The sequence below is a fragment of the Lissotriton vulgaris genome, chromosome 11 (genome assembly GCF_964263255.1).
Source record: "Lissotriton vulgaris chromosome 11, aLisVul1.2, whole genome shotgun sequence".
Classification (NCBI taxonomy): Eukaryota; Metazoa; Chordata; class Amphibia; order Caudata; family Salamandridae; genus Lissotriton; species Lissotriton vulgaris.
In genome coordinates, this window is record NC_141699.1 from 751,982,179 (window position 1) to 752,009,382 (window position 27,204).

General features: G+C 44.3%; 1 protein-coding gene across 1 annotated transcript in view; it reads right to left on the reverse strand.

Moving 5' to 3' along the window:
* Positions 1 to 27,204, reverse strand: part of ACSL3 (acyl-CoA synthetase long chain family member 3) — a 569,394-nt gene that overhangs the window by 183,377 nt on the left and 358,813 nt on the right. The window contains exons 8-10 of the mRNA XM_086943874.1: positions 21,150 to 21,221; positions 18,100 to 18,239; positions 1,093 to 1,265 (exon numbers count right to left, since the gene is read on the reverse strand). Coding sequence (XP_086800000.1) covers positions 1,093 to 1,265; positions 18,100 to 18,239; positions 21,150 to 21,221 — 385 coding nt within the window. The remainder of the gene's footprint in view (positions 1 to 1,092; positions 1,266 to 18,099; positions 18,240 to 21,149; positions 21,222 to 27,204) is intronic.

Sequence of the window (27,204 nt, forward strand, 5' to 3'; positions counted from 1 at the left end):
CAGGGCATTTGTCAGGACGGAAAAAACCATCGCTACCACAGTTATAATCTAGGAATGTCTAATCACTAGTGGCATGCACACATACAAGATTGAGTGTCTACAGGCCTCTGCAGAGACTGGTACTAGAACACTTATTAAGTGTTACCGGTACAAGTGTTTTTATTTAGTCCCGCAGGGGTGCAGAGGTGGGTTTGGTCCTGTAGTCATACAGTCGTCAAGGGTCCCAAAGCCACTTGCATACCTATTTAGTATCGCACTAACCCGGCTTGCTGTCCCAATTGAAAAGAGTTAGTGAGTGAGGGTTATATATGAAAAAGAGAAATACTCCCTCATAGCTTGATGCATCTCAGATGATAATCATTACACATGTGCACTGGATGTGTTTTTGTGTAGGAAGACAAATACTTTGTTTTGTAGTTCACGTTCCAAGAGAACGTATCCCAGTCTTCCTTAGGTCTCCCCTCCCTTCTGGGTGGTTAGTCCCCAGTCTAGGGTCTACCTCCTGTTTGTTTAAAGAAAGTTATGGCATCATCAGAAGACAAAGTTGGTAGCTGAGGTCTGTATCCATATCGGAAGGCACACAACGTAAGCATGCAGGGATAGTGTTTTTATACAGCTCCACACAGTCACTTCCAGGGTGTCATGGAGTCAGTGCAGAGACCCACAACGCAACCTATCGAAATAGGAGAGCACTGCTACAAAATCCTCCGGATTCAGTCTGAAGCCTGGGGGATATTCTGGGATGAAGAATATGTGGCTATAAGTATACATCAGAAAGATTCTTTAATAAAAGGCTTGCTGGAAGGGTGTATTTTCAGTTCTGGCACATCCATAATTGATGATCAGAACATTACTTACACTAAGGTCCATAACAACAGATAAAATTACTTTGACATCCAGTGCTTTAACCAGAAGTGACTACAACAGACTAATGAAAGAAGCATTCTGAAAAGAGTTTTAAGATACAAGTAATGGAAACAATTGATCCCCTACCAAAAGATATGTTTTTAACATTACTTCTTAGGATAAGGTTAGCAACTAAATTAATTATACGAAAGACTAGCTATACAAATTTCTGAAACCTGCACTGACCGTCTGTAATGGTTCCAGCTCCACATGTCTCCGTTAGACCGTACCCCTGCCCGACTGGACAGCAGAAGCAGATGTTCATGAACCGCTGAGTTGCTGCAGAAAGTGGGGCGCCGCCACACAACATTACTCTTAGTTTTCCACCAAGAAGCATTTGGAACCTCTTGAAAACCATTCTAAAAATAGAAAAAAGTAACATTAAAATTCCATTCATACTAACATTTGGAATTTTAGCTTCCACAAGTTATTTTTTTTTCCCCAAATGTGACTCAATCCTGGCGTGCCTGAAATGAACCTGGTTAGTTTATTTAAGTTTGTGCTCAACAGACATGTCTACGTCTTCAAACTGTTTTAACAGGATATCATTTCCTAACATGAGCACAGATTTTTAACCCTATTGGTGCGTGTGTCGGCCAATCGCGACATATGCACACCCTTCCCCGCCTGGTCTTGTTCCTAACAAACCCAGGATTGTATCCCATGACATATTCTATTTCTAGATGGGGAGGTTTGGGCGTGGGAGGGGGGGGGGGGGGGGGGGGTAGTTTTATTCAACCAAGTTGGGGGGGGGGGGGGGTTGGTGTGGGAGGGGGTGGTAGGATGATTAAGTTAGTACACTAAGTTCTGAACAACGAATGCTACGTGTCATGGCACTTCTGAACTTGTTGTGAGCGGAACAAGGTAAGAAATCCTGACAGGGCCGTCTCTGGGAGCCATGGCATCAGGTACGATGAGATCCACTGTATGTGATGTCTATCAAATACCCAACCTGGCACATTAGGGGCATAAACAACTATCAGAAATCGAGGCTAGTGCATGCTTTCATAACACAACAACACATTGACATCTGCTTCCTGCAAGAACTGCTTGTGTCAGCCCACACAGGCCCAGGTCTGAAGGCGCGATGGTATTGTGAGGCCTATACTTCATTATATTCATATTATGCCATAGGGGTAGCTAATATTCTCAGAAAAGGGCTCCAATGGCAGCTCAGGGAGGTGACGGCAGACAAAGAAGGCAGGTATGTTGTAGTCCCAGGCACACTACAGACGCAACCCTTCACACTGGTGGCTGTCTATGGCCCGAATACTGATGACAGAGTTTTTCATTAATTTGTGGCATTTGGTCACGGGTTGTAGCTATGGGGAGGGGACTCTAATGTAGTTCTAGACGACACCTATGACAGATCAGGTGCAGCGCAGTGACCCCACCCCAGAGCAGCTGACACACTCAACGCCCTTCTACAAGATCATAACCTCCTTGACATTTAGAGATAGGCCCACGAGAAACAGTGGGAAGGTACTTGCTTCTCACCCCCTCATCACTCATGGTCCAGGATTGATTATTGACTCACTTCGCCAGAAACCAAACTGTGGGAGACAAAAGTAACCCACTTGCACAGGTCATTATCCAACCACGCACCAGTCATGCTTGAATGCCACATATTCCACAGCATCCCATGTGTCCTCGCATGGCGCCTCCCGCGGGGAGCGCTGCGAGAAGCCGCATTTACAGAGAAGATACGATCAGAAATCCAGGCCTATTTTGCCCAGAACTGTACGCCAGAGTCAAACCCCTCCATAGTCTGGGAGGTGTTTAAAGTAGTGATCCGCGGGTGTGCATCATCAAACAGGTGGGTATCCTTAAATCTATTCAATCCCTATTGGCCACGCTAGAGAATGACCTCCGATGCCTGGAGGGGGAATATAGTAGATCCAATTGCCCTGAGGTATTGGCTACCATCCGGGAGAATTTCAGAGTATAACACAGAGGCAGAGGGTGAGATCAAATACCTCATTCAGACGCGCCGCTATGGGGAAGGGGACAGACCCGGGATAACCCTTGCATGTATCCTCAAACACACCCCACAACATAAGTCTTTGAATTAGAAGACAGTGAATCAGTAGCACAGAACTCACCAGTTACGGTATTAGACATCATGACCAAGTTCTACACTGTACACCGCACAACCAAACTGAGAAGCAGAGTCACTCACCAACTACTGAGAAACATTACAGCTGGTTTGGCTCGACGACGCTCATAGGGAATTCCTCGATATGCCCATCACAACTGAGGAAAGTATACAAATCAAAGCACTCCCCAGTGACAAAGCAATTGGGCTGGGCGGCTTCACTGCACCTTTTTATAAAGAATTTGCCGAGCTCCTAGCACCCCACCTGCAGGCAATATATGAGGACTCTCTCCATAAGGGTATGCTCCCACCTTCGTTGCGCGAGGCAGTGGAGACATCACTGCTTAAGCCGGATAAACAGCCCCAAAAGTGTGAATCCTACAGACCGTTTTCATTAATTAGTTATCAAGAAGATCCTGGACAAAATCCTTGCTAATCACCTCTTACCAATACTCCCTAAAATGATCGCCTGGATCAGGCAGGTTTTATCCCAGGCTGCTCCACCGCGCAAAACTTGTGAATACTGTTTGCGGTGTTACACTACTTGCACCCCAATATACAGGCGATTGCCGCACTTTTGGATGCCACTAAGGCGTTCGACTCTCTGGCATAGGACTATCTATTTACATTGCTACAACAAGTGGGGCTTAGCTCCACTTTTATTAGATATATACATTTACTACATACCCTGCTCACGGCCAGGATACTGCTCAATGGGGGCAATCTCAGAACCAATCAAGATAACCTGTGGAACTAGACAGGGGTGCCCCATCTCACCACCACTGTTTGCCATTGCCATGGAGCCATTAGCTGCTAGGCTTAGGCAACAACCCGCGCAACCAGTGGTTTGATAATATTGCTGTATGTATTATTATTATTTATGAAGTTTATAGAGCGCACAGCTACCTCCGTCGGAGGTGTCCCGGCGCTAAAATTACATGATTGTCCCCATAGAGAGAAGCCAGAATCATATCACACAGAGGGACTGAAAAAGCGATAATTTGATTTGATCGAGCCCGATCCTACCGCTTAGTGAACAGCCAGGTCTTAAGTTTGCTACGGAAGATTGGCTCGGATTCGCAGAACCTGAGGTCAAGGGGGAGACTGTTCCAGAGCTTGGCGGCAGTGACGGTGAAAGATCTGCCGCCAGTCCGAGAAAGCTTAAATCTAGGAACCATCAGCAGACGCAGATTGTTGGATCTAAGATGTCTAGCTGAGACAGAAATTTTGAGACGCTTTCTCAGGTATAACGGGCCAGTTCCATGTATAGCCCGAAATGTCAGGATCAGAATTTTAAAATCAATGCGTCGTAAAATGGGGAGCCAGTGAAGCTCTTTACAGTAGGCTCTGACTGAAGTACGGGCAGGGACGTTACCGATGAGCCGGGCCGCCGCATTTTGGACTATTTGCAGGCGATCAATGAGGTAGAGGGGGACACCTGCATATAGACTGTTGGCATAGTCTAGATGGGTGGTGATAAGAGCCTGAACCACAGTTTTACGTGAAGATTGAGGGAGGAAGGGGAAGATTTTTCTGATCATACGTAATTTGGAGAAACAGGACCCTACCACGTTATTGACTTGAGCTCTTCCCGACAAGGAATTGTCAAAAGTGAAGCCGAGATTACGTGCTGCCTGCACAGGAGTAGGAGGGGGATTCAGGATGGAAGGCCACCAAAGGATTGCAGGAGGGGGAGATTTCTTACTGAAGAAAAGAACCTCGGTTTTATCGGTATTGAGAGCAAGATGATTAGCTGACATCCAGGTACAGATGTTACCAAGGCAGTCTCTAAAATTGGAGAAGAGGGAGTCAGAGTGGTCTCGAAATGAGAAAATAAGCTGAGTATCGTCAGCATAAGAGACCACCCTGACCCCCCAAGACTCAACTACCTTGGCCAGAGGAGCCACATAAGCATTAAACAATAGTGGGCTCAATGCGGAGCCCTGGGGCACTCCGCATAGGAGGGGTTTGTCCTCGGATTCAAAAGGGTGCATCATAACCCTTTGAGAACGACTAGACAAGAAAGAGGTGATCCAGGCCAACACTGTCCCACCAACCCCTAGCTGTTGTAGGCGGGTGGTAAGAATTTTATGGGAGACAGTATCAAAAGCAGCGGATAGGTCGAGGAGGACCAGCATGGCCTCCTCGCCCCTATCCACTGATTCCCTGATGATTTCAGCGATTTCAAGCAGTGCAGTCTCAGTACTATAGCCGGACCTAAAGCCGGACTGAGAATCATGTAGCAACTGGTTTGACTCTAGGTACAGTGCCACTTGTTTCTGTACCACCTTCTCCAGGATCTTAGCAGGTTCAGGCAAGAGCGAGATGGGTCGGTAGTTGCTAAAAAGTAAAGGGTCAGCACCAGGTTTTTTCAGAATGGGAACCAGCCTGGCCTGTTTCCAAACTGAGGGGAAATGGCCAAGTGACAGAGAGGCATTCCAGATGGAAAGAAACGGGTTCACTAGGATAGGGGCAAGAGTGCCCATGACTTTGGCCGGGACAGGGTCCAGGGGGGAACCAGACTTGACATTGTATAGCAAAGCTAACGCAAGGTCTGGAGTTAGCTCGCTAAAAGAATTAAAAGAACAGGAGGGGGGAAATAGGTAATCGTCTGGGTGATCCGGAATCGTCGCTGCAAAGGAAGAGGAGAGTTTAACTATCTTCTCTTGAAAGAAATCAGACAATCCGTTACAAAGATCTATGTAGATGATATTACTCTCTATGTTAGCAACCCACTGTGACAACCATGCCCCAGTCAACAGGGAGATGCTCCGGTTTGGAGTGCTCTCCGGAATAAATATTAATTGGAGTAAATCAGTCATACTCCCTCTCACTGATAATACATCTTCATTCCACACCGAGTACCCATGGACATGGGATGAGGGTCTGGTGCGCTACTTGGAGGTCTGGGTGAGTCGGGATGTCCAAGAATTGTGGACTGCGAACAACTGGGCGAGTGGTCAACTGGATTGAAAGTAGGGTCCCAATCTGGTCCAAACTGCCACTATCGCTAGCCGGCCGCATAGCCATCGCTAAGATGGTCATCCTACCCAAATTCCTTTATTTATTTCAAAACAGAGCGCTGCCCCTTACTCGCGCATTCTTCCGGAGACTGCAGTCCATCCTGATCTCCCTTATCTGGGCCGGAAAACAACCAAATATCTCCTGGGAAATCTTCACCTTGTCCCCACGCGGGGCGGGCTGGGCACCCCAGACCTGGAATTGTACGTTCTGTGCTCAAAGGCCCAGATTTGACACTTTTGGACACACCCCCACTCCCTATCAGCCTCATGTGGCGATTGAACAAGATCTTGCAGCTCCTCTCCCCCTGGACACTGCCCTCTATGCTCCATACAAAGCCCAGCGTGGAGAAATAAATACAGTGGAAGTTGTCCAATGGGCCTGGGAGGGAATACATAGGAGAGTAGAAACCCCGCACTTATATGCCCCATCTATTCCACTTCATGATAACCCAATGATGACTCCCCTCCTAGACATCGGCACACAGGTAAGGGTACAGCATCTTACCCTGCTTAATTTCTCGGACCTATACCCCGATGGCGAGTTCCTGCCAGCACATGCACCTGTTGACTCACACCAGATGAGCACAGCGGACACACTGCTTTATTACCAAATTAGGGCCACATGCTGTGACTGGAACCCTGCGTTCCCAGAGTCACCGGTGACGCTACCCCCACTAGAACTGATGCTTAATACACCCGTAGCCTGGAAATTAATACCTCGGCTCTATTCCGGAGGGCAGCAACACATGCAACAGATGGTAATGCACGCAAGATCCCACTGAGAACAAGATCTCGGCTCAGAGTTCACAGAAGCACATTGGCACTTTTGCTGTAGGCAATTAGCCGATCCCTCCCCAAATAATCGGCATAGCGACATAGGCTACTACACTTAAATTTCCTACACCGCCTATATCGCACCTCTGCACAGCTAACGGCTAACATATACTGAGAACTGTCACAGATGTGGCGCCCCAAGGGCAGATTTCCTACACCTGGCTTGGGCCTGACCGGAGGTTTCAAGGTATTTGGCTACAGTGATCCGAACTATTAAGACTATAACGGAAAGCTGATTAATAGACACACCGCTTCTGGGGTACGTCAAGGATGCGCCACCCACCTTGCGCAAATTGGTGGCCATTTTTTTACTGTTAGCAAAACGCAGAGTGGCAATGGCATGGGGCAGTCGTATATCACCAAAAGAAATGCACTGGCTCATGGATTCGGTTTACTGTCGCGAACAGCTTTTGAATTACTGGGAGTTGATGCCCCGAGCATCACGCCCAAGAAATATATGGGGACCATTAGAGGAGTACCTAAATCTTCTAGAGGATCAAAATGTCCCTACTCCCTCCAGAGGATCCCTGGTTGGTTTCGGCCGAATCACTCCCGAGACCAGCCTACCCCAGCAAACCACCTGATATGATGTGAACTTCACAGGGCCCAGCTACCTTAGATAGATCAGGGTTACTTATCTGAAGTCAGAGACTTATCAAACATTAGGTTAACAACAACAGAAAGGATCTGTCGCCAAGTCCGGTCTCTCTGCGGAGGACAAATATGCCAAGCGGGGATTGTATGAGACAGGCTCATGAGCAAATGGGAGGGTCCTCCTTTCCTTCCCTACTGCATAGAACTTTTATTCTGCCAGTAGTTAGGAAGTTCCATTGGTTTTTCGCTCCCATGTTTCCTTATTTTTGCGCGTGTTCTCATTTGGCACTGAAGTAGAGGGACCTTTGAAGATGAAGATTATTCAAAATGTATGCACTGCATAGTGAATGTATAAAGCCTCTCCAGGCTGCTCTGTATGGTATGTGTGTGTTAATAAAGGATAGAAAAAAATAACACTTCAATACTCAAGAGTCCAGGCCTTCCTTGTGCTGCAGTGATCAGAGCTGCCGACTCTGGAGCTGTGGATCAGTGATTGAGCCTTAACATCCTGTGACCTGTAATTCTTGGCAAATCACTTAATCACCTACTGTGCGCTACTAATTTTTTTTTTTTTAAACTGCAAGGTTAAACAGTGTTGTGAGAGGGGTGGGGCCATGGCAAACGAAGCTGCCAGAAGCAAAGTAAACAGAACAATTAAGGAATAGAGGCATTCCAACAAAAAGAAAAGGGTGCAATCAACGATCTCTAAATAATCCTGACTAGTAAGATACACGTAACAGGGGTTGTCTTCATGGGTGGTAACAGGAGAAAGGGAGGCACCATACAGGAAGGAGGGACTACTAACAAAATAAACTAATGAAATAAAAATAATTCCGAAAGACACTGCAACGATCCAATAAAATGCATGGGTGGAACATAGGAAGAGCTTCATTCCCATATCTTGAAAACAGCTTGTCTCGAAGAGACAGCACAAGTGCTGCCTAGGAGAGACCTTAAATCATCTCAAAACACAAGCCATATTAAGGGACCGTAAGGTAGAGATGGTAACAGAAAATATATTGACCCAAAGCATCCAGGTCTATAAAACTCCCTCTGTAGAGGGATATCAGGCACAGTGTGGATGTTGGGGGAAGGCTGTAGCAGCCTGAACCACAAAAGTCTGCGAAGTAGGCTGACTGGAACGGCAGAGCGGATCTCCAGGAGCAGGATGATGTCTATGGACCGTATGGAATCAGTCCAGGCTATACCGACCTCCTCGGGCCAAGAAAGGCGCCAGAGGGAGGTTCAGAGCCAAACATAGCATGGAGGGAGAGATGGTGTTCTCCAATCTAAGCCAGAGTCGCCCCGGTGCTGGAAAATACCGGAAAGTGCAGCCCAGATTTTTGCTCAGACCCTTGAATCGGAGGAACAGGGGACAAGTCAGGGTGACTGCCTGTACGTGGTAAAGTAGGGGAAGGCCACGGTGCTGACCGCCAACGGTGTGACTTGCCAGGCAAGTCACTGCGAGGAGGAAAGGACATTGGGAGCTGGCCCTTGAGTGGTCCTTGGAGGAAGAAGATAACCGCGATCGGTGAGGGGCAGTCGACCACCACATAGCTAACAGCGCCCTGTGGCACTCCTGCAAAGTCGAAGACTGAGGCTGAAGACACAAGCTGTACCAGTCGGAGTCAGGGTTTGCACCTAGACACCATGTACAAATAGGATGAGGATGCGAGGTTAACATCTTAGATCACAGGACTTTGAAGATATCCAGAAAAAAGCAATAAGTTTTGTCGAGAACGACGAGGTAGGCCAAGATGGCCAGAGGAACCGCTTTCCAGATCCACATGGAAGCGCGGAAAGGAAGAAAATGACGTCAGTGCGTCAGGGGAGGGCTTATATGGACTTGGACGACAACCTACCCGGTTATCGACATCGTGCGACACCAAACCAAGACATTTCTGAAAACTAGACACCCGGGGGGGGGGGGGAGGGGGTCCAGGTTGGTATGGCTTGCGTGCATCACCCAAAGTTTTCTTACCCAGAATCTCCTGCAAACCTCAAATTTAGTTTAAATTTGTTTTCAAATTTGTGTGTAGGATCACTGTGCTTGCACAAAATTCCTGGCACCCAGTGCTCCCCTCTGTCTCCCAATACAAATGATACCTCACGTATGTGGGTGCCCAAAGCAGAGTCAGCCAAAAATGTATTAAAAACTGCCCTTTTGGACCCGCATTGGTTCCCCATCAATCTCTACACATTTTTGGGTCTGCCCTGTCACAGGCACTTGGTCCACTCACACAAGTGAAGTATCATTTTTATCAGGAGACCGAGGGGAACGCTGGGTGGTACAAAATTTGTGCCGGCGCATTGATCCCACACAGAAATGTGATTTTTTTTTAAGCTACATTTACAGGGGATTCTCAGTAAGAAAATGTTGGGGGATTCCCGTACGCCATACTCCCTGGTCTCCCCTGAGTGTCTTGTTTTCAGAAATGCCTGGGGGTGGTAGGTTTCCCTACATGGCCAGCAAGCCACTATCAAAAATGCAGGTGCCCCCTTGCAAAAGAGGTAGTTTTGTGATGGATAATTGTCTCCACAATACGTTTTGGCCCCTTCTTGGTCGCGTGAGGTACCATTTTTATCAGTAGATTTGGGTGAATGGTGGGTGATGGAAGTCTGTCTCCCCGCAGATTCCAGAACTTTCCATCACACTAATGTGAGGAAAATGTGCTTTAAGTCAAAGTTTGAGGTTTGTAAGGGATTATGGGTAAAAAAACGTGGTGAGAGCCACGCATGTCAGCCCACCCTAGATAGCCCTAGGTGTCGATTTTCCAAAAATGTACAAGTTGGCTTCGTTTCCCTTGATGCCGACTGAGCTAGGGTCCAAAATCTAGACCTACCCATACTGGATAACAGGGTCAGTTTTCGATGGAAAAATGTGATGCGTCCATGTAGCGTTTTGGGCCGCTTCCTGTTGGGGGAAATAGGCTTACCCACAGAAGTGAGGTACTATTTTTATCTGGAGACTTGGGGGAATGCCAGGTGGACAGACGTTTGTGGCTTCCCACAGATTCCAGAACTTTCTATCATCAGTTAGACAAAAGACTCTAGCAGCTACTGCTCGATCTCCAAACCTGCTGCTGCTTCATTTTGGGGATTGGTGTGTAGAACTAAACCAGGATTCTGTGAAAGCAGGTCCTCACTGTGTGGGAAAGGTAGAGCTGGACAATGCATAGTGCCAACAGATCGGCACACCAGATCTTCTGTGCCCAATCGAAAGTAAACTAGACTAGCTATACTCTATTCTCTGGCACCATCTGCAGATCTTATGGAATCAACGTAAAAGTGCACAGCAGGTCCTGAGATCAGCTGAACCGGATGGCATCACTCTTGGAACCGATGGGAGGGAAAGGTATAGCACAAACATCAAGCTGGTGAAGATCCCCTTCTGTCACTTTGGGGTGAAGCTCCCATATGTGGTCCTCTAGCTAGAAAGGACTGCAGGCATCTGCTCTCACAGTGAGAGAACCTGCGAGATAAGCCATTACTAGGAAAATTCTCCTTTGCCGAGTATAGTGCTTTGGCGAACCAGTTGCCAACATAGGTCTTTAACCTCAACATTGCCCTGCTTTTAGATACATTGGACGGCAGTGATGCTGTCCTACAGAATCTGAAGGTTGCTCCCCGAGATGGAAGGAAGAAAGTTAAGTAGGACTGCACACAGCTCAAGCACATTTATATGCAGAAGCTACTCTGATGCAGGCCAAAGGCCAAGTACCATCATGTCGTCCAGATGGGCACCCAGCCCAGCAAGGTGTCCGTGGTCACGGTAGTCTGAGCCTGTGGAAGGTTGAAAGGACAAGACACTAGAAGCAACATTCTGGCTCACAGACAGATGCCTACTTGCTGTGCTGGAGTGCCCAACGGGGCAGTATGGAAAGATCCTTCCACGAGCACAGATAGAGATGAAGAGTGGGAGATCTGCATCAGAGTTAAAAGACTCCAATTACATTGGAGTCACTGTGACCTAAGGAAACATGCAAGACCCCTGATTCACTATCTAGCATATGGCACCAACCAACATCTGGATGAAATTGGGCTGTAAGCTCAGCCATAGGCATTGTTCCTTTAGGCATTTTTTATAGACCTACCCAGTCCAGCGGCAGGAGGCCTCAACTACAACGAAAGAACGTGGGGGAAGCCTCCCCATCTTAAACTACAAGATTTTCATCCCTCTATCAGGTTTGGATGTCAATGACTTACCTGTGCCAGTACAAGTGACAGGTCAGACAATGGGTAACTCCAAGTCCAAGGTCATGGTTGCGGGGGATAAGACTGCCGTAGTGGTATCATTGGCCTCTAATAATGCCTGTTGATCCTGCTGCAGGCAAATTTCCTGATTTATTACACCACGGCAACACTAGTGCCTTCCAGGTTAACACCTTCCCCATCGCCCCAAGAAATATTAAACTTATCTTGGAACATTGCAGGTTTGATCAACAAGCTTGGCTGTCCGGAATGGGCCAATTTTGTAGACCAATTTGATATTTGTGCTTTCCAGAAAACCTAGGCAACAGGTTTGTTATTCTGAACTGGGTTCATCTGCTTTGATCAACCGGCCCTTTCAGGCAGGAGAGGCCAACAGTCAGGGGGCTTGGCGACATGGATCAGTGTCACACTTGCATGTTCTTCAAGAATGATCGACCTAGGTTCCACTGTTGTTTTGAGTGTGAATTTAAAGTTTGCTAAAGGGGCTGCTTTGTGGCTATATAATGTGTATTGTAGAAATGATAATTGCAAGGCTATCTTAACAGCTATTGACCTAGTTAGCAGTCATCTGGCATCCCTCCCATTTCATGAACTTAGAATAGTGATGGGAGATTTTAATTGTTTTGCGGAGAGGAAGATAAACTATGAGCGATACCTGCTCCTACTGTACCATCAACTAGGAGGTGGTCAGCCACTCTTATGCAGCTGAACGCTTTTGTCCTTGGTAATGGTTTGAGAGCATGCAACGAGAGGATTCCATCAAATAAGGGCGGGAGTGACACATATAATTGGCTGGGTGGTTCAAGCTGAATAGCTTATATTCTGTTGGATATTAGGGTAAGGCCCATAGTTGTTGGTATGAAAGTGGTTGAGTGGCTAGATAGCGACCATAATGCCCTTGACCTCAATCTTTGTTCATTGGAGCTTACTGACTCCTCTAGTGCTAGCGAACCATTTGATAGGAGGCTTGTCCCCACAAGCAACTACCGAAGGCTAATGTAGAGTGTTATTGCCACAACATGAATTTATGAGTCTCTTGCACGGGTGACCTAGATATAATCAACAAATCTATGTTGGAATCTAGGTCCCTTCCTAAAAAGGCCAAGGTGGCTCTATGGTACACAAAAACTTGTAGGTCTACCCGTAAAATACTTTCAGATGCTATTAGAAACCGCAAAAGGGATTCAATTAAGGAAGCAAGGGCCTCTTATAAAGCCTTGCTGGGCACAGCAAACCAAGAGTATAAAGTAGAGTAATTGGAATATCTGGTGTTTTGGTATACTCTGACAGATAGGACTCCGGACTCAGCTGCTCCGCTGAACTCCTACATTTCGGCAGAAGCATGGGTCAACCATTTTTCGGGGCTGTATGATGGGGGGGTGGGGGGGGTCGTGGAAAAGCCAAGGATCTGTTCTTTTAGTACTGGAGACTCCACTGCTATGACAGTCTCACAGTGTGGAGAACGAGCTGCACAGGGAGACTCCGTCATCCAACTGTGTGCAAATTTCCCGAAATTACTGTAAGGGAGGTTACTAAAGCCATACATTGGATCACTCCAGGAAAAGCACTGAGGTAGATAAGGTGCCTGGGGACCTGTTCAAAGATGACATGGCAATTTGGGGTCTATACTTTGCCAAGTACTTTAACTGTATTCTGGAAGGCTTACCCATTCCGCCCACCTCGGCTGGGGCCAAGATCGTACCTATTTACAAGAAAGGCTCATAGTCCCTGCCATCCAATTATCGGTCAATCAGCCTAATTTGAAGTTCCCAAAAGCTTTTCTGTCGTATACTGTTGGACAGGCTGTGTTAGTGGGTTGAGGGTGTAGGTCTTATAAGCTCCCTACAAGCTGGGTTTAGACCAGGGAGCAGTACTATTGACCAAGTATTTCAACTGCAGTTTATATATTCAAAGCTTGTTGTCTTGGGGGGTGGTTGGCTTTACATAGTCTTTGTTGTTCTCTGTACCGCCAGGATTGGAGGAGCTCCTTCGGAGGCCTGGAGTCTCCAGGATCCCCGGTTAGGGTATATCAAGACCCACCTCTTTAAGATAGGGTTTGAACATCTGTGGACTAAACAGGGAGCTGTGACAGGTATGTCAAAAGCTGCACTCCAGGGGATGTACTGGAGGTATATAGATAGAGAATTAAGTAGGACCAGGAGTCTGGACACTTTGACACCAGCCTTCTTGGAATTCAAAGATAACTTCTGTATGGAAGAATACATGGACTCCACTGAACCCCAAATGGCAAACATTTTGGCATTTTACCATTGTGCACATTCACTGCAAACTGGAAGACTAATGGCAGCAAATTAAATCGGACCTGCCCTTTATGTCCCCAGACAAAAGAATGCATTAATCACATATTCTTTTGCCAGCGCTATTCAAATAATAGAAAGAAGTGGACACTTCCACTATCGGAGTATGGGTCTTAGGGACTTTAGGGTTGTCTCCGGACTTCTTAAATCCAACACAACACCCTTGACAGTGGTTGTTCTGTCCCGCTTTTTAATGGGAGTATGGCGAATCAGCCAGGGTTTTGTGGGGCACTGAGATTTGTACTGCATTGCCTATTTACTTGGTAATGCGATGTGTATATAAATTTAGCCTTACCCTCAAATTCATTGACCCTCCCTAATGAGGCGTTACTGGAGCCCAGAAGTACAAGCCAATGGCTCCAGCCACACTGCAAAATTCCATGAGTAGTGATATTCTCTGATCCAGCTGTTATGATAATGTTTAGCAATGATTTTTACTATGGTTTTAAGGATTATTTATTTATTTGGAGTTTTATATAGCGCAGGCATGACCCACAAGGGTATAGGAGCGCTTTACACAAGAACAGGATGCAAAAGGTAAGCAAAGCAAACATTGATATACAACAATAACAGTTAAAATGAAAAGTATATGTAGTGGTGGTTCCTGGACGGGGTGAGGAACTACCTCAGGGTCCAAAATAAAGAAACAAAGATGCATAACAAACTAAGGTGCTGCGCAACATAGGGCAAGTAGAAAATAGTCACGGTCAATGCGACAAGGACCTGTGAACTAGGGTAGGTATTTGTTCATCAATAACCGTTTTACCTGTGCTTTGAAAGACGCCAGTGATGGATTAACTCAGATTTCAGTAGGAAGGGAGTTCCACATTTTGGGGCAGCACCACAGAAGGCCCGGTCGTAGGTTTTCTTCATCTTAAATTCCTCTGGTTTCAGGTAAAGATTTATTGCTTATTGGGGATCTAGCTCCGCCAGATAGCTCCAATTGTTGTGCAAGGTACCTCAGGGTGTTGGAGTTTAGGGCTTTGTGTGTCATGCTGCAATTATTTGTTGCATTCTTGTCTCAAGAGGGAGCCAGTGTAGTGATTTTAAATATGGTGTGATGTGGTTGTAGCATCGGATCCATTAATGAGCCTTGCAGCTGAATTAAGTGAGACCTTAGGGGGGCCAACTTCGATCTTGGCAGGCCAGAAAAAGATGCATTTCCATTGTCTAACCTGGAGATAACATGGGCTTGAAACCATTGACTTGAAGTCCATGAAAGGGAGGAAGGGTTTATTTTTCCATAGGATGCTCATTTGGAAGTTAGCTACTCTTGTAGATTTGCCGATGTGTTCCTTCATGTTCAAATTCTTGTCAAGTGTTATACCTAGAGATTTCGTGGAGTCAATGACCTGTGGGATGCAACTGAGGGCAGTTTAGATGTTGCAACCACTCTGCAATGTCTAGTGAGTGTTTGAGAGGTGTAATTAAGAGGAATTCTGTTTTGAGAGTATTTAGTTTGAGGTAGTTACATGTCACCCAATTCTAAGTTTTTTGTAAAGTTGCATTTAGAGAACTTATATCTCCAGGAGAGGAGATTTTGAGGTAAAGTTGGGTGTTGTCCACGTACATGTGGTACTTTATGTTAGATGCTTTCAGAATTTTTGTTAACGGCTCCATGAACAGGTTGAAGAGAGTGGGTGATAGCGAGGAACCTTGCGGAACACCTAGTGTGACAGAGGGAGTTAGATAGGGAGTGTTTAATCTTTATTCTTTGGGATCAATTGGTGAAGAATGAGGCGAACCAGTCTGGGACAGGACCAGAAAATCCCATCCTGCGTTCCAATAAATCAAGGAGCCTGTCATGTGTGACGGTATTGAATGCTGATGAGAGATCAAGGAGGATTAGGAGGCAAGATTCATTATGATCAAGCATTTGAGGCGAGTCATCAACTATGTCAGAAATGGCAGATTCAGTGCTGTGGCCCTGATGGAAGCCAGACTGGTATTGGTATAGGAGCTGGAAGTGTTCAATGTGATTGCATAGTTGAATGTGGACACATTTCTCGGGGAACTTTGAAAGTGTTGGGATTTTGTAGATAGGGTTAAAATGATTTAGGTTAGTGTGATCCGCTGTGGGTTTCTTGAGAATTGGGGTGATCGGTCCAGATTTGAGGCAGTCTGGTAAAGAACCTTGCGGTAATGATGCATTAACTATTTAAGTCCACAGTGGGAGAAGAGCTGTTTTAATCTCCCTGAAGAGATTTGCGGGGAGCGGGTCGATGAAGTGGTTGGAAGGTTTCAATGTTGATAGGATTTTTAGAATGGTAGTTTCATCAACGGATTTGAATGAGCTCCATACGGCATCATTTTTGGGGGTGACGACTGGACGCTCCAAACCAAAGTATGTGAGAGGAATGTTGTGTGAAATCACTGGGAGGAGAGACATTTCCGAACGCAAGTCACTTTCAATCTTTCCATGGGAGGATGCCAGTTCTTCGCAGTTAGGTAGTAAGAAAGATCCAGATATAGGGTTGGGTGGCGTGTTAGATTGTGATTTGACGAGTTTATTTTTTAGGTCGTTCCTCGCATCGTCTAAACGGATTCCTGAAGAAGTTAGCTTTAGCGCTTAAAATGCATTTGTTGTAGATTTTTCTCTGTGATCTTAAGTGCTTGAGGTGATTGAGAGTGGGGGAGATTCTCCATGAGCGTTCCGACAGTCATAGATTGCATCTATCCCTGTTTAGGCTGCCACTGAACCAAGGCTTAGAGTCTTTGGCGGGCCCTCTTTTTAGCTGGAGAAGTGCCATATCATCTAAAATGTTTGTCATTGAATTGCCATAATGATCCGTAAGACTCTGGACATTTGACACGTCTGCTGGAGAGGTTAGCATGTGGTTGCTAATAGATGTCAGTTCGTGAAGGTTTATGTTTCTAATGTTCCTTTTCCAGGGACTACATTTTTTAATTCATGCCTATTTACAGGACATTGATTTTGTGATCCAGAAAATGTATGCAATGGTGGTCTGTCCAGTCACATTAGACAATAGATTCAAGCTGAATGGTATTAGCCTTTGAGATTATTAAATCTAAGGTCGATCTAAATTGTGGGTAGGACTATAGCAGATCTGGACCAGATTACGGTCAGATAGGAATGTTTTTAGGCTAATTGCTGCTTGAGCACAAGGGTCATTCCAGTGTAGGTTGAAGTCACCAAGGAAGATCTGGGCACAGTTAGGAATGGAGTTGGTTGTGATTATTTTCATGATTCGTTCAATGAATGGTAGGTTATCTCCTGGAGGACAGTAAAATGTATTTAGTTTGCAACTAGGTCTTTCCTTACTCAAGCTATCGATATTCAGGTATTCACATCTGAAGAGAGTGATGTTCTGAGCTTGCTTCACAGAGAGGTTGTTGCTGTGTATGTAGGCAATACTTCCACCTGGTCTGATTGGTCTATCTACTCTGATGATGTCATATAAAGGGAGCACGAGCATGTTGAGAATTGGTGGGGAGGAAGCATTTAACCATGCTGTATCGATTTTGTTTTAATGTTCTTGCATGAATAGTATGTGTGTGTACTTTTATGGCAGTATGTGCCAAATAAAGAATTTGATGAATCTGTGGTCAAAAATAAAGCTGGATTGCTAGTGTGTACCAACCAAGCAACATGCATACTTTAGTGACCTATATCCTGAACACAGGAGAGTTTACAAATTAGCATATATGACTCACTCCTAAATTCCACTGAAAGACTTCAACCCAGAATCCCCTAATAATGTTAAACAAATAGCACGGTTTTAATTACATTTATATGAACAATTTCCCCTTGAGTTTGTGTGCGCATAAAACGAAAAGGTTGTGTGCAAAGTTATCCAATTAATAGGGACGGCAAGTAAAAAGCAGCTTCACTCTAAATACAAGCCTAAAAAATCCCATTTTGCAGAAGGCCCTTAGCAAAGGCAGTAGTGACGTTGACGACTCTCTGTATCAATTAACTAAAGACAAATGGATAATTTGATGAGCCAATATACTCAAAGGCAGAGCTTCACACAAATTAAAATGGGTGTAAGTGCTTAAAAATTCCCAGCTATAGAAGGGAATGAAAAATGACCTAAAGATGTGAAGTTTAGTTCTGGCAGTGACAGAAAACATTATGAGAATGCAACGCGGTTACCTGTCACAGAGAGGAGTGGTGTAGCCCCTTGAGATCTGCTTCAGTTTGAAATTATACGCCAAAAAAAACAGATTGCGCTGGAGGCGGCTCGCGGAGTTCACTCTGCTCATTACGTTCTTGTATATACGATCCATGATTTCCTATTTGCATAAAAAACACAACGGGTGCAGCTAGATTAGAAAAGAGCACAGTCCATCATCGCAGTGTGAGCTTCAAACTCATCAAAACCAAAAGATACCATTAATAACAAACAGATTCACCCCTGGCAGGCAGCGCACACCAAAGCCAAACTGCACTGAACAAACACCCATACTCTGGATAAACATGCGACTGATAGTGCTGTTTTGTTACTGGTGGCAGAGTCCTCTTGACCACTCTACAGAACACCAGGGGTGGAAACTGCAGAGCGGGGAAAAAAAACTCTAATCTTGTGCCTGGAGACCCTTCACAATCCGATTATCGATTTCTTTGATCAACGCCAGCCCAAGTGTATGTTCATTTTCAGTGAAAAACAGACGAAAACGTACGTTTTTATATTCAGTTTAAATCTACATGTTGGAGTTACCATTACCAAATATGCACAAAAACGTGTGCACCTTTTTCAACCTGAAGAAAGGCATTTCTGCATTAAACACATTTAATGGAAATGAAAGATGCTTTTCTTTTGAGCTGCATAGAGGACATTGCCCCAGAGGAACACAGCCCCCACTAAGATAGGCAGATTCAGATCCCAGCTTACGGGAGACCTCCGGGGGTTACAAGTGCCAGTTCTACAGCAGCACAAGAGAACCAGATGTGGAGTTGTGGCATCAAACTGAGTGCCAATAAAACGGTTACAGCTCCACAATACTGAATTGCGGTATGGCGCGCTTGAGCCCGTCAGGACATGTGTGGGATAAACGCTGGAAGGAGGTAATGGCAGCTTTGAGGTGAGGGGCAACTGGTTAACAAGCTGGTTTGTAGGAGAGGAGCATAGAAGTTACACAGTCGGTGTGTGTGGCTGCATGCCTTAGAGGCCATTGGCACAGTGGACTTGAGGCAGCAGCTCCGCCTTTATTTGATGCTTCCTGGAAGTGACACATTTCCATCTGCATGGCTCTAAGTCAGGAGCGGCAAAGAAAGGACAAAAATAAAATGGATTATAACAGAATATTATTATCGTTTTATTTTTTCCTCCTCCTGCGGCAGTGGGGGGGGGGGGGGGGGGGGGGGGGGGTTGGGGGTCAGAGCTGCAGAGTAGAAGTGGTAGAAACTCCTGTGCGCAATGACTGACTGTTTGGTCAACTCTCTTGTGCCGCCCAAAACAGAACATGCCCACCCCTACAACCCCTGGCTGAGTGCTGTGTCACGGCGTTCAGACCAATCACAAGGCTCCATCGGAGCATTGTGATTGGCTTAGGAGTGGGAGCCTTGCTGCCTGCTTCCGGTTTCGACCTGGAATCGGACACAGGGAAGCAGAAGAGAAGAAGCGGGACCTGGCGGAGGCAATGTTAGTTTTTTTTTTTAATTATTATTACATTTTTTTTTTTTAAGCCGCCCAAGGGTTTCAGGTGCCATACAGAGGAGCGCTCTCATAATTGACTGGGTGTGAGTGTTTGATTGGTTCAGATGCTCCGTCCATCACCACCCCCTTTTGTACCGCTTTGTTCGCCATAAGTTGTCAGGGTATGCTCAGACGTGAGTCCCTTGCTCACTTTGCCTCTGGATTCAAGCAAGCCTGGCTGAAGACGGCTGTAATGCCAGAAACCGGTCCTAGGAAGCATGTTTCCGGTCCAGGGAAGGCATGGCTTGGCAGTTCAGGCTGGACTGTTCCCATGAGGCACAGGTTTAGACTGATTTGCATATGGCCATGTCTGAAATGGGGTGGCAGAGTGGGCTAAAGAACGATGATGGATTACACCCAGATCTGTTGACTGGGTGTGAGTGTTTGATTGGTTCAGATGCTCCGGCCATCACCACCCCCTTTTGTACCGCTCATAATTCAGGGCACTATCAAAAACGGAAGTGATGAGATAGGACTGGCTGTAAGGGGAAAACTTGTGTGTTTTAAGGCTACACGTTTCTCGTACTGGTTACATTCTGGCGAACTTTGTGTTCAACTCTGCTCCCAGTTAAAGGGCCTCTGTACTAGGATGGATGGTGAGGGTCTGGTTCGTCTGCAGATCTATTTGCTCCTATCTATCCACCCATGAAGAGGACTCCAGTAGCTCCGGTGTGCATACAAAAGGGGTGGGACCTTCAGCTGTCCGAGAACCCACACAAGAGAAAATAAACCAGACAAACCTCTTCTTACAATAACCGCATCTAACTGCTAAGTTTAACTACTGTCTAGGTGCCAATATAGGCCAAAGCACAATTCATGTACATTATAGAAGACAGAAAATACACAAGCTGTAGGGCGAAACCCAGGGGATATCCCACAAATGTTGAATTTCAGGGCTGGTACTGCCCAGACACTTTCCACGAGCAATTCGCATAAGAACGGTTGGAGGCAAGATTATCCGCACTCACCAACATGCTTCGCGGCCTTTCTTTTAAAAAATAAATGCTTAAAACAGCTAAGTTGGCAAATGTGCTAAAAGTATTTTAATTGACCCTGTGCTATAGCCATGTCGCATAAGTCAATTGTTTAACCATTTTGCTTCTTGATCTAGGTAAAGCTGCAGCTGTCTGGCAACCTCCAGTTTTTCCCTCAGATTTAACATTCTGACTTTTGGTGGCAAGAGAGGAAGGAATGAAAATAAGAAACAGAGCTACGGGTCAATGGCACCAGCACAATGAACAGCTCATCCTAAATACCACCACATGAGGCATACTGAAATTACTAATAATACCTGATGTCTCGGAAATTCAAGCATGACGACATTCACAGCATGTGGAGGTTCACACTGCAGTGTAAATATTTATACCTGGACATTTTTAAACACTAAAGCGTAGAACATTATGTACAGAACGTATCATTACGTCCGTGCTCTTTACATCTGTAAGTTACAGTAACTTTAACTAAACTTTTAGGCGTATGCGTCAAGCAAACAGCGGGGCACACTTACTGGAACAGCTGCCATCAACGTTGGCTGAAGTTCTGAGGAGTCTCCTTTGCTTCCTTTCTTGATTTTAGTAGACTAAACGGGTTTAAAACAGAAAGCAACAACATTTAGAACACTACAGTAAGCCTTGCTAATATTGACAGAGGTACATCATACAGACTGCTTGCGCCAGTGTTTCACGAAAACTTATCTGCACCTTCGAAAATGTGGCAGCCTTCTCCCATGCAAATGCACACAAACACTTTATTGCTAAGGGAGAATTGGGTGTTCTAGGTCAGCGTTTCTTTTACCACTGGCCCGACCGAAGTGTACAAGAACGTTATAACCAACAACTTGGACAGAACAGGAACTTATATACAGATACCAACAAACAATAATAATAAAAAATAAATTTTAAAAAACGAACAAGAGTAGTGATACAGAATGGGAAACGGGTACAAAAAACATTGTCGCAAATTGCAACCAGTGTAGAATTTTGAAAGCCGACCTATATAAAAATAAGTTTATTAACAAAACTCTGATTAGTAATAGGTATAAATCTGACTTACCTCATCAATAATCATGAGGTAGTTGATAAATTGCGAACCCATTCCGAGATAGTGTGAGAGTAGGCAGTGGTCCCTGACCACTACCTACTACACATTTTTTTTTTTACATTCACAAAAAGACAGGGGTCCCAGAGGGACACTTTCCCATTTGAGAATATCTTACCACCCCATCCTTGGAGTTAGTAAAATTTCAATGATTTGCTATCAGATAATGAACGCAAAACATTGATACATACTATAAATGCTATTTGGAAGGTATGCGCTAAACATGCCCCTTTCATACAGCAATCTGTTATGCCCTTATAAACCCATTTTGCGATTCAGTAACTTGTTACCCAATTGCAAAATGGGCTATCAACATTCCGAAAAGCATTTTTTTTAGTTTGAAACTCTGAGTTTGGCCCACTATGTATGCAACAAGTACAGACAAAGACATGAAGATACAAACAGACCACTGATGCAGGCACAGGTGGGGAGCTAGGCAATTGGTGGACAGGGTGATGACAGATATGACGAAATAATCATCCTGGAATTACCAAGGAGTTCAGAGAAACATTTGGAGAGTGTGCGTCTCCAGAAACATAACAAAACATAACATAAAACATGAGTATTTGTAAAGCACTCGTTCACCCAAGGGTATCTTGGCGCTGAATAACAGATGTAACAAGTGTCCAAGCTCATCCAATTGGTAATTAGTAGTATGAATTTCATTCTTGGATATGACAAACAAACACTTTATAATATACTCTCCATTCACAGAACTTCACTGTCATGTATCTTTACTGTACTGTTATTAATGCAGATCCTAACAGCTCCGGCTCAGTATGTAGCCAAGAGCTACAAATTCAGATACTAAATCCAACTACTCACTGGTATGCAGAACATGGATGCCAAATTCACCCATGTCAAGTATAAATATTTCAGTCAGTCCATCCAAGGTTTACAGACGACTACACTTTGAATGACGATACATTTAGAGCAGTAGTGAAACATTACTTACCTGTAACTATAGTTCTGCAGCTTGATTCTGTAGTAAATTCCGATTCTAAGCCTAATCCGCTCTCGAAAATTGGGTTTGAAATGCTATAACATTTTTTTCTTTTAAACCAACTTTTATTTTTGGGCATGATTGGAATGACTCCGCACTATGTCACCCAGGAATCCACAATTCATATTGACACCTTCTTTTCTAAAACGCAGGGCATGTTAAAGAGTCAACTACTAGTCACAATGGCGTTTGTGAAGTACATACCGAGGTCCATTCCAGAGGGGCTCCTCCTTTCATGCAGAACATGATGGAGTGGTCATTGCTGGTTTCTAACAATTTGGTTGTAAACTGTCCAAATACCACAGTCAGTCTAATTTGTGAACAGTTTCAGTACAATTGATATTGTACATGCGTGTCCTTCATGTCATAATGCAATTCAATATTCTGACTTCTCTGGAAGGAGGCAGAACGTTTGGGAGGACACAGAAGTGGGTTGCCCAAATCAACCTCCTCATATTTGTAATGAACGTTTCTCTGTTGAACATGAAAGTCACAATCCTTGCAAAATGAGCTCAACAGCAACCAAAATAAGAGTCTATTTTAGCCTTTTACACGCCTGATGAAGCATTTGTACACCAAACAGTGAGACTGATTAGGCCTTTAATTTGATAATTCGAAAATGGCTGATTGTCTAAACAAGCATTTGCAATGCAATCGGTTTCGCATTTGGGAAAGTTAAGAGCTTTTGGAGTTTAAAATGAGAAGGTTTTTTCCTTTTGATTTTAGGTGGAGCCTTGGTTGCGCCTGTGCTGCTCTGTGAGGCATGCTGTATTTAGGTATGTCATTGAAGCTCTGCCCATATTTTTCATTGGCTTGTGTCATTGTCCTTTGGAATCTGTTTTTTTCATTTGTCAATAGGCTTAGTAGTTCCTCCTTAGTACCGCCTGGTCTAATTTTTTAACCCCTCACATGAGCACACCCCCTTTACATGATGTTACTCCGTAGGCTTTAATTAAAGCCTCCAAGCACTATTTGCTTAAATGGTTTTCTCCTGACTGCCATTACAGATAGGACAAGCTCTTCCCCCTTTGCTTTATTTTTTTCCCATAGCATGGCACGCTCATACAGTGGCAGCCGTGCCTTTGGTTTATCCACAGCATCGAACGCGGTCACATGTTTTTTTTATTTAGGAACTTTTTTTTTTTTTTTTAAATGCCCCATGCCGCACTTTTACTTTAATGGCGGCCGCTCCCCGTTCCTCAGCCGAGCTGCGTCTAAGGAAAGGGGCACGGCCGCAATTAAAGAAAGACCATGGCATTGGGCACTTTTACAAAAAAAGCATTTGTTTTCAAGTGGAGAAACAAAAAATTATTTTTATAAAAGCGGCCCATGCCACGGTCTCACTTTAATTGCAGCCATGCCCCTTTTTTAGACGCAGCTTGTCGAATGAAAAGGGCACGGCCGACAGAGTGAAAGCACCGCATGGGCACTTTTACAAACAAGCATTTGCAATACAATAGGTGTCGCATTTACTAGAGTTTCGTAAATGCCAGACCTGTTGCATTACAAATGCTTGTTTTATTTGCAGTGGAGTAAATCATTTTTGCATAGCGATATTGCCATTTGTATAACCTTGCAGCGCTGGAGAACCAGAAAATGGGAAATTGGTTATGAGGGAGCGGAGACGAGAGTAAGATTCAGCCTGAAAAAAAGAGTAACAACATCCTGGAACAAGACATTATAAGTTCAGGCTTATTTATCAACTTCACCTCTACTGTGGTAAATACAGCCAGTAAAGTTGACTAGGAGGTTACTGCTGGATAAAGGGCAACATTAAATACAAATTAATTAAGTACAGAAACCCACTGAACGCATTGGCATAAGGAGTTGTTAGCATAAGGAGTCTATCAACTGCCAAGTGGCTGAACGCCATGCAGCATCCTATCAGCCAATTATGGGTGTCTGTGTTTGCACTAGACAAGCACATAATCAAAAAGGTAAACACAAAACTACAAATCCCACACTGCATGTTCCTGGCAAAAAAACATAACTGGGTAATTGGCAAAACAGCTAAATAGGTTTCCCACTTCGGATATTTTCCTTACAAAGAAACTGCATGATAAAATTAGCAAGATAGTTACGAGCTGCCTGCAACTGGAGATATCACTCTTTACCTCGATATATGCATTTTCTAGTTTACATTCCAGCGACTGCAGCATGGTTTTGAAAAATAGGAACCTCCGAAATAAAGTGACTGACTTAGAAAGGAAATATATGCCCTTCCCCCATTATTTGTACTTGACTGCAGTGTCTGGTTAATGGGTTGCGTTCTTTTTTTTATAAAACTAGGACATTCCCGCCGGTGTTAGGAATGGAGCAGTTTCAGGAACTCCCTTGGTTATGCCAATACCTCACAAATAAAGAAATGTGCTGTGTTTAGTTTAGTTGCTCTACAAAGAATAAAAGTTGTATGCTACTGTTATTGAGTTAATAGTTAAACACGTGTTAAAAGGAATAGCACCTCAACAGCAACTGTAAACAAACAACCAACATCTGACGTTATTTTAATTAAATGTGTATGCAGACAACAAAAAGCGAAATACATGCAACAGTAATGTAAAGCTCCCACAGGACCTTAATCTGAGCACGTTTGAAACTGAAAAGGTTGGTACGGCTAGGACTAAATCAGTTCCTTATCAAACAGTTCAGTGCATGTAAATTTGAAAGCAATAAAAAAAAAAAACATTCAAAAAGCAATTACTATTGGGAGAGAGTTCACAACCTGCAGAAACCACACGGGTTAAAGATTGTAATGTGGCTCGGGGGACAAATGCCTGCAGGCGAGACAGCAAACTAGAGCGCTAAAGTGAGAGTTTACCACAAATAAAACAAGAAGCAGCGACCTCGAAGGGTGTTGTCGTCGGGCATGCACTGTTGTGGGAGGGTGGAGGTGGTGAGGGGAACGGCATTGGGCGATTAAGAGCGGGACAGTGGTCACCAAAAAAATGAAGCAGCCATGACAGTTTAATGGCAGGAACATGTGTAGAGGCAGACCAATCTAAATAAAAATTAGTGCTCTTGAAATTTAGGAAATAACATGAAGTGTAAAAGCACATGTAACCGGGGCAGTCAACTTGCGAGGTTACGAAAGTCCAAAAGGAGGAATTAATAAGGCTATTGACCAATCACAAGTGGCCATTTACAAACAACAGTAAGAGAAAGCCAATTGAAAAGATGGGTGGTGGTTAAAGCCCATATCCAGGAGCAGCATGCCTCGCACAGTAGCACATGCTCTGCCTAGGCTCGACCTAAAAAGCAATAGCCTTTCTATCCTGCCTTGGTTCCTGGTCTGTGCTAGGTGACTTGTATCCCACTGTACGTTCATTAGTTTGATCGTTGGCACTATTAGACCCATTTTTGAACTAGGAGGAGACTGCTCGTACTATGCCTAAGGGTCTGCTATTTTTATCATACAGGTAGCAAGGTTCCCTACAACTGTGAGCCACTGACTGCTCTATAGACTGTACGTCTGAATTTACTAGACCCGGTTTTCGTTACTCGTGCCATTCTTCATTAAAATGGGGTATGTTATGTATTCATTATGTTGCATACGTCACTGATTTTCTTACCATAACGGATAACGGACTCACTCCTGGGTGTGGCAAAAGGGTCTGTTTAGTCTATTTCCTTCCATGTTTCTGTGTGACGCGGCCATGTGAGAGGTTGGACGCTGTACACGCTCTTCTGTGCCTGAACACACACAATTTTCTGACTTATCACTTTGGAATATTCTCTGAACACTTGTGATATCATGTACTTTCTATACTTATATCTCTGCCCATTTCAGCTACGCCTAATAAGGATGTTTAAGTTATATACTGTGATTTATAATTTTGGTTTCATTGTCCCCTACATATATGAATTCAGATTATTCCTCTGAATTAGGATTGTACCCCCGCATGAACATTAATTTGGAGTATTACCTTGGTACCTATAATTCCAGAACAAGCAATACATATATGGAACCAATGATTTATTTGCGCCCTGACGGAGTCTAGTAAAGAAATTCCTTTCCGAAAAGCGCGTCGGTGCTTCTTTTGCTTTTCCTATGTTTTTGTACTTTATATTGATATGAATTGTTATCTGGAGCTTTTTTCTATTTTTTTGTATTATATATTGATATGAATTGTTATCTGGAGCTTTTTTCTATATTTTAGTATTATATATTGATATGAATTGTTATCTATTGTTTACATTTTGAATATTGTCGGTTGTGAGTTTGTGATTGTGGTGTAACTGGCTGTTCGGATGAAATGTATGAGTGATTTTGACTGACTGGGTATGTTTGCCTGTGAATTTGGTTTTTTGGGGGTTCTTCTTTGTGTATACAATATAAATATGTATATATAGAACAATTGTAGTGTTGTGTGGTCACGAGTATGAGTTTATGTTGCTATTATGTTCTAAAGTATCAGAAAAATATGTAAACAAAATTTGACAATATTTTTTGAATAACTTCTGT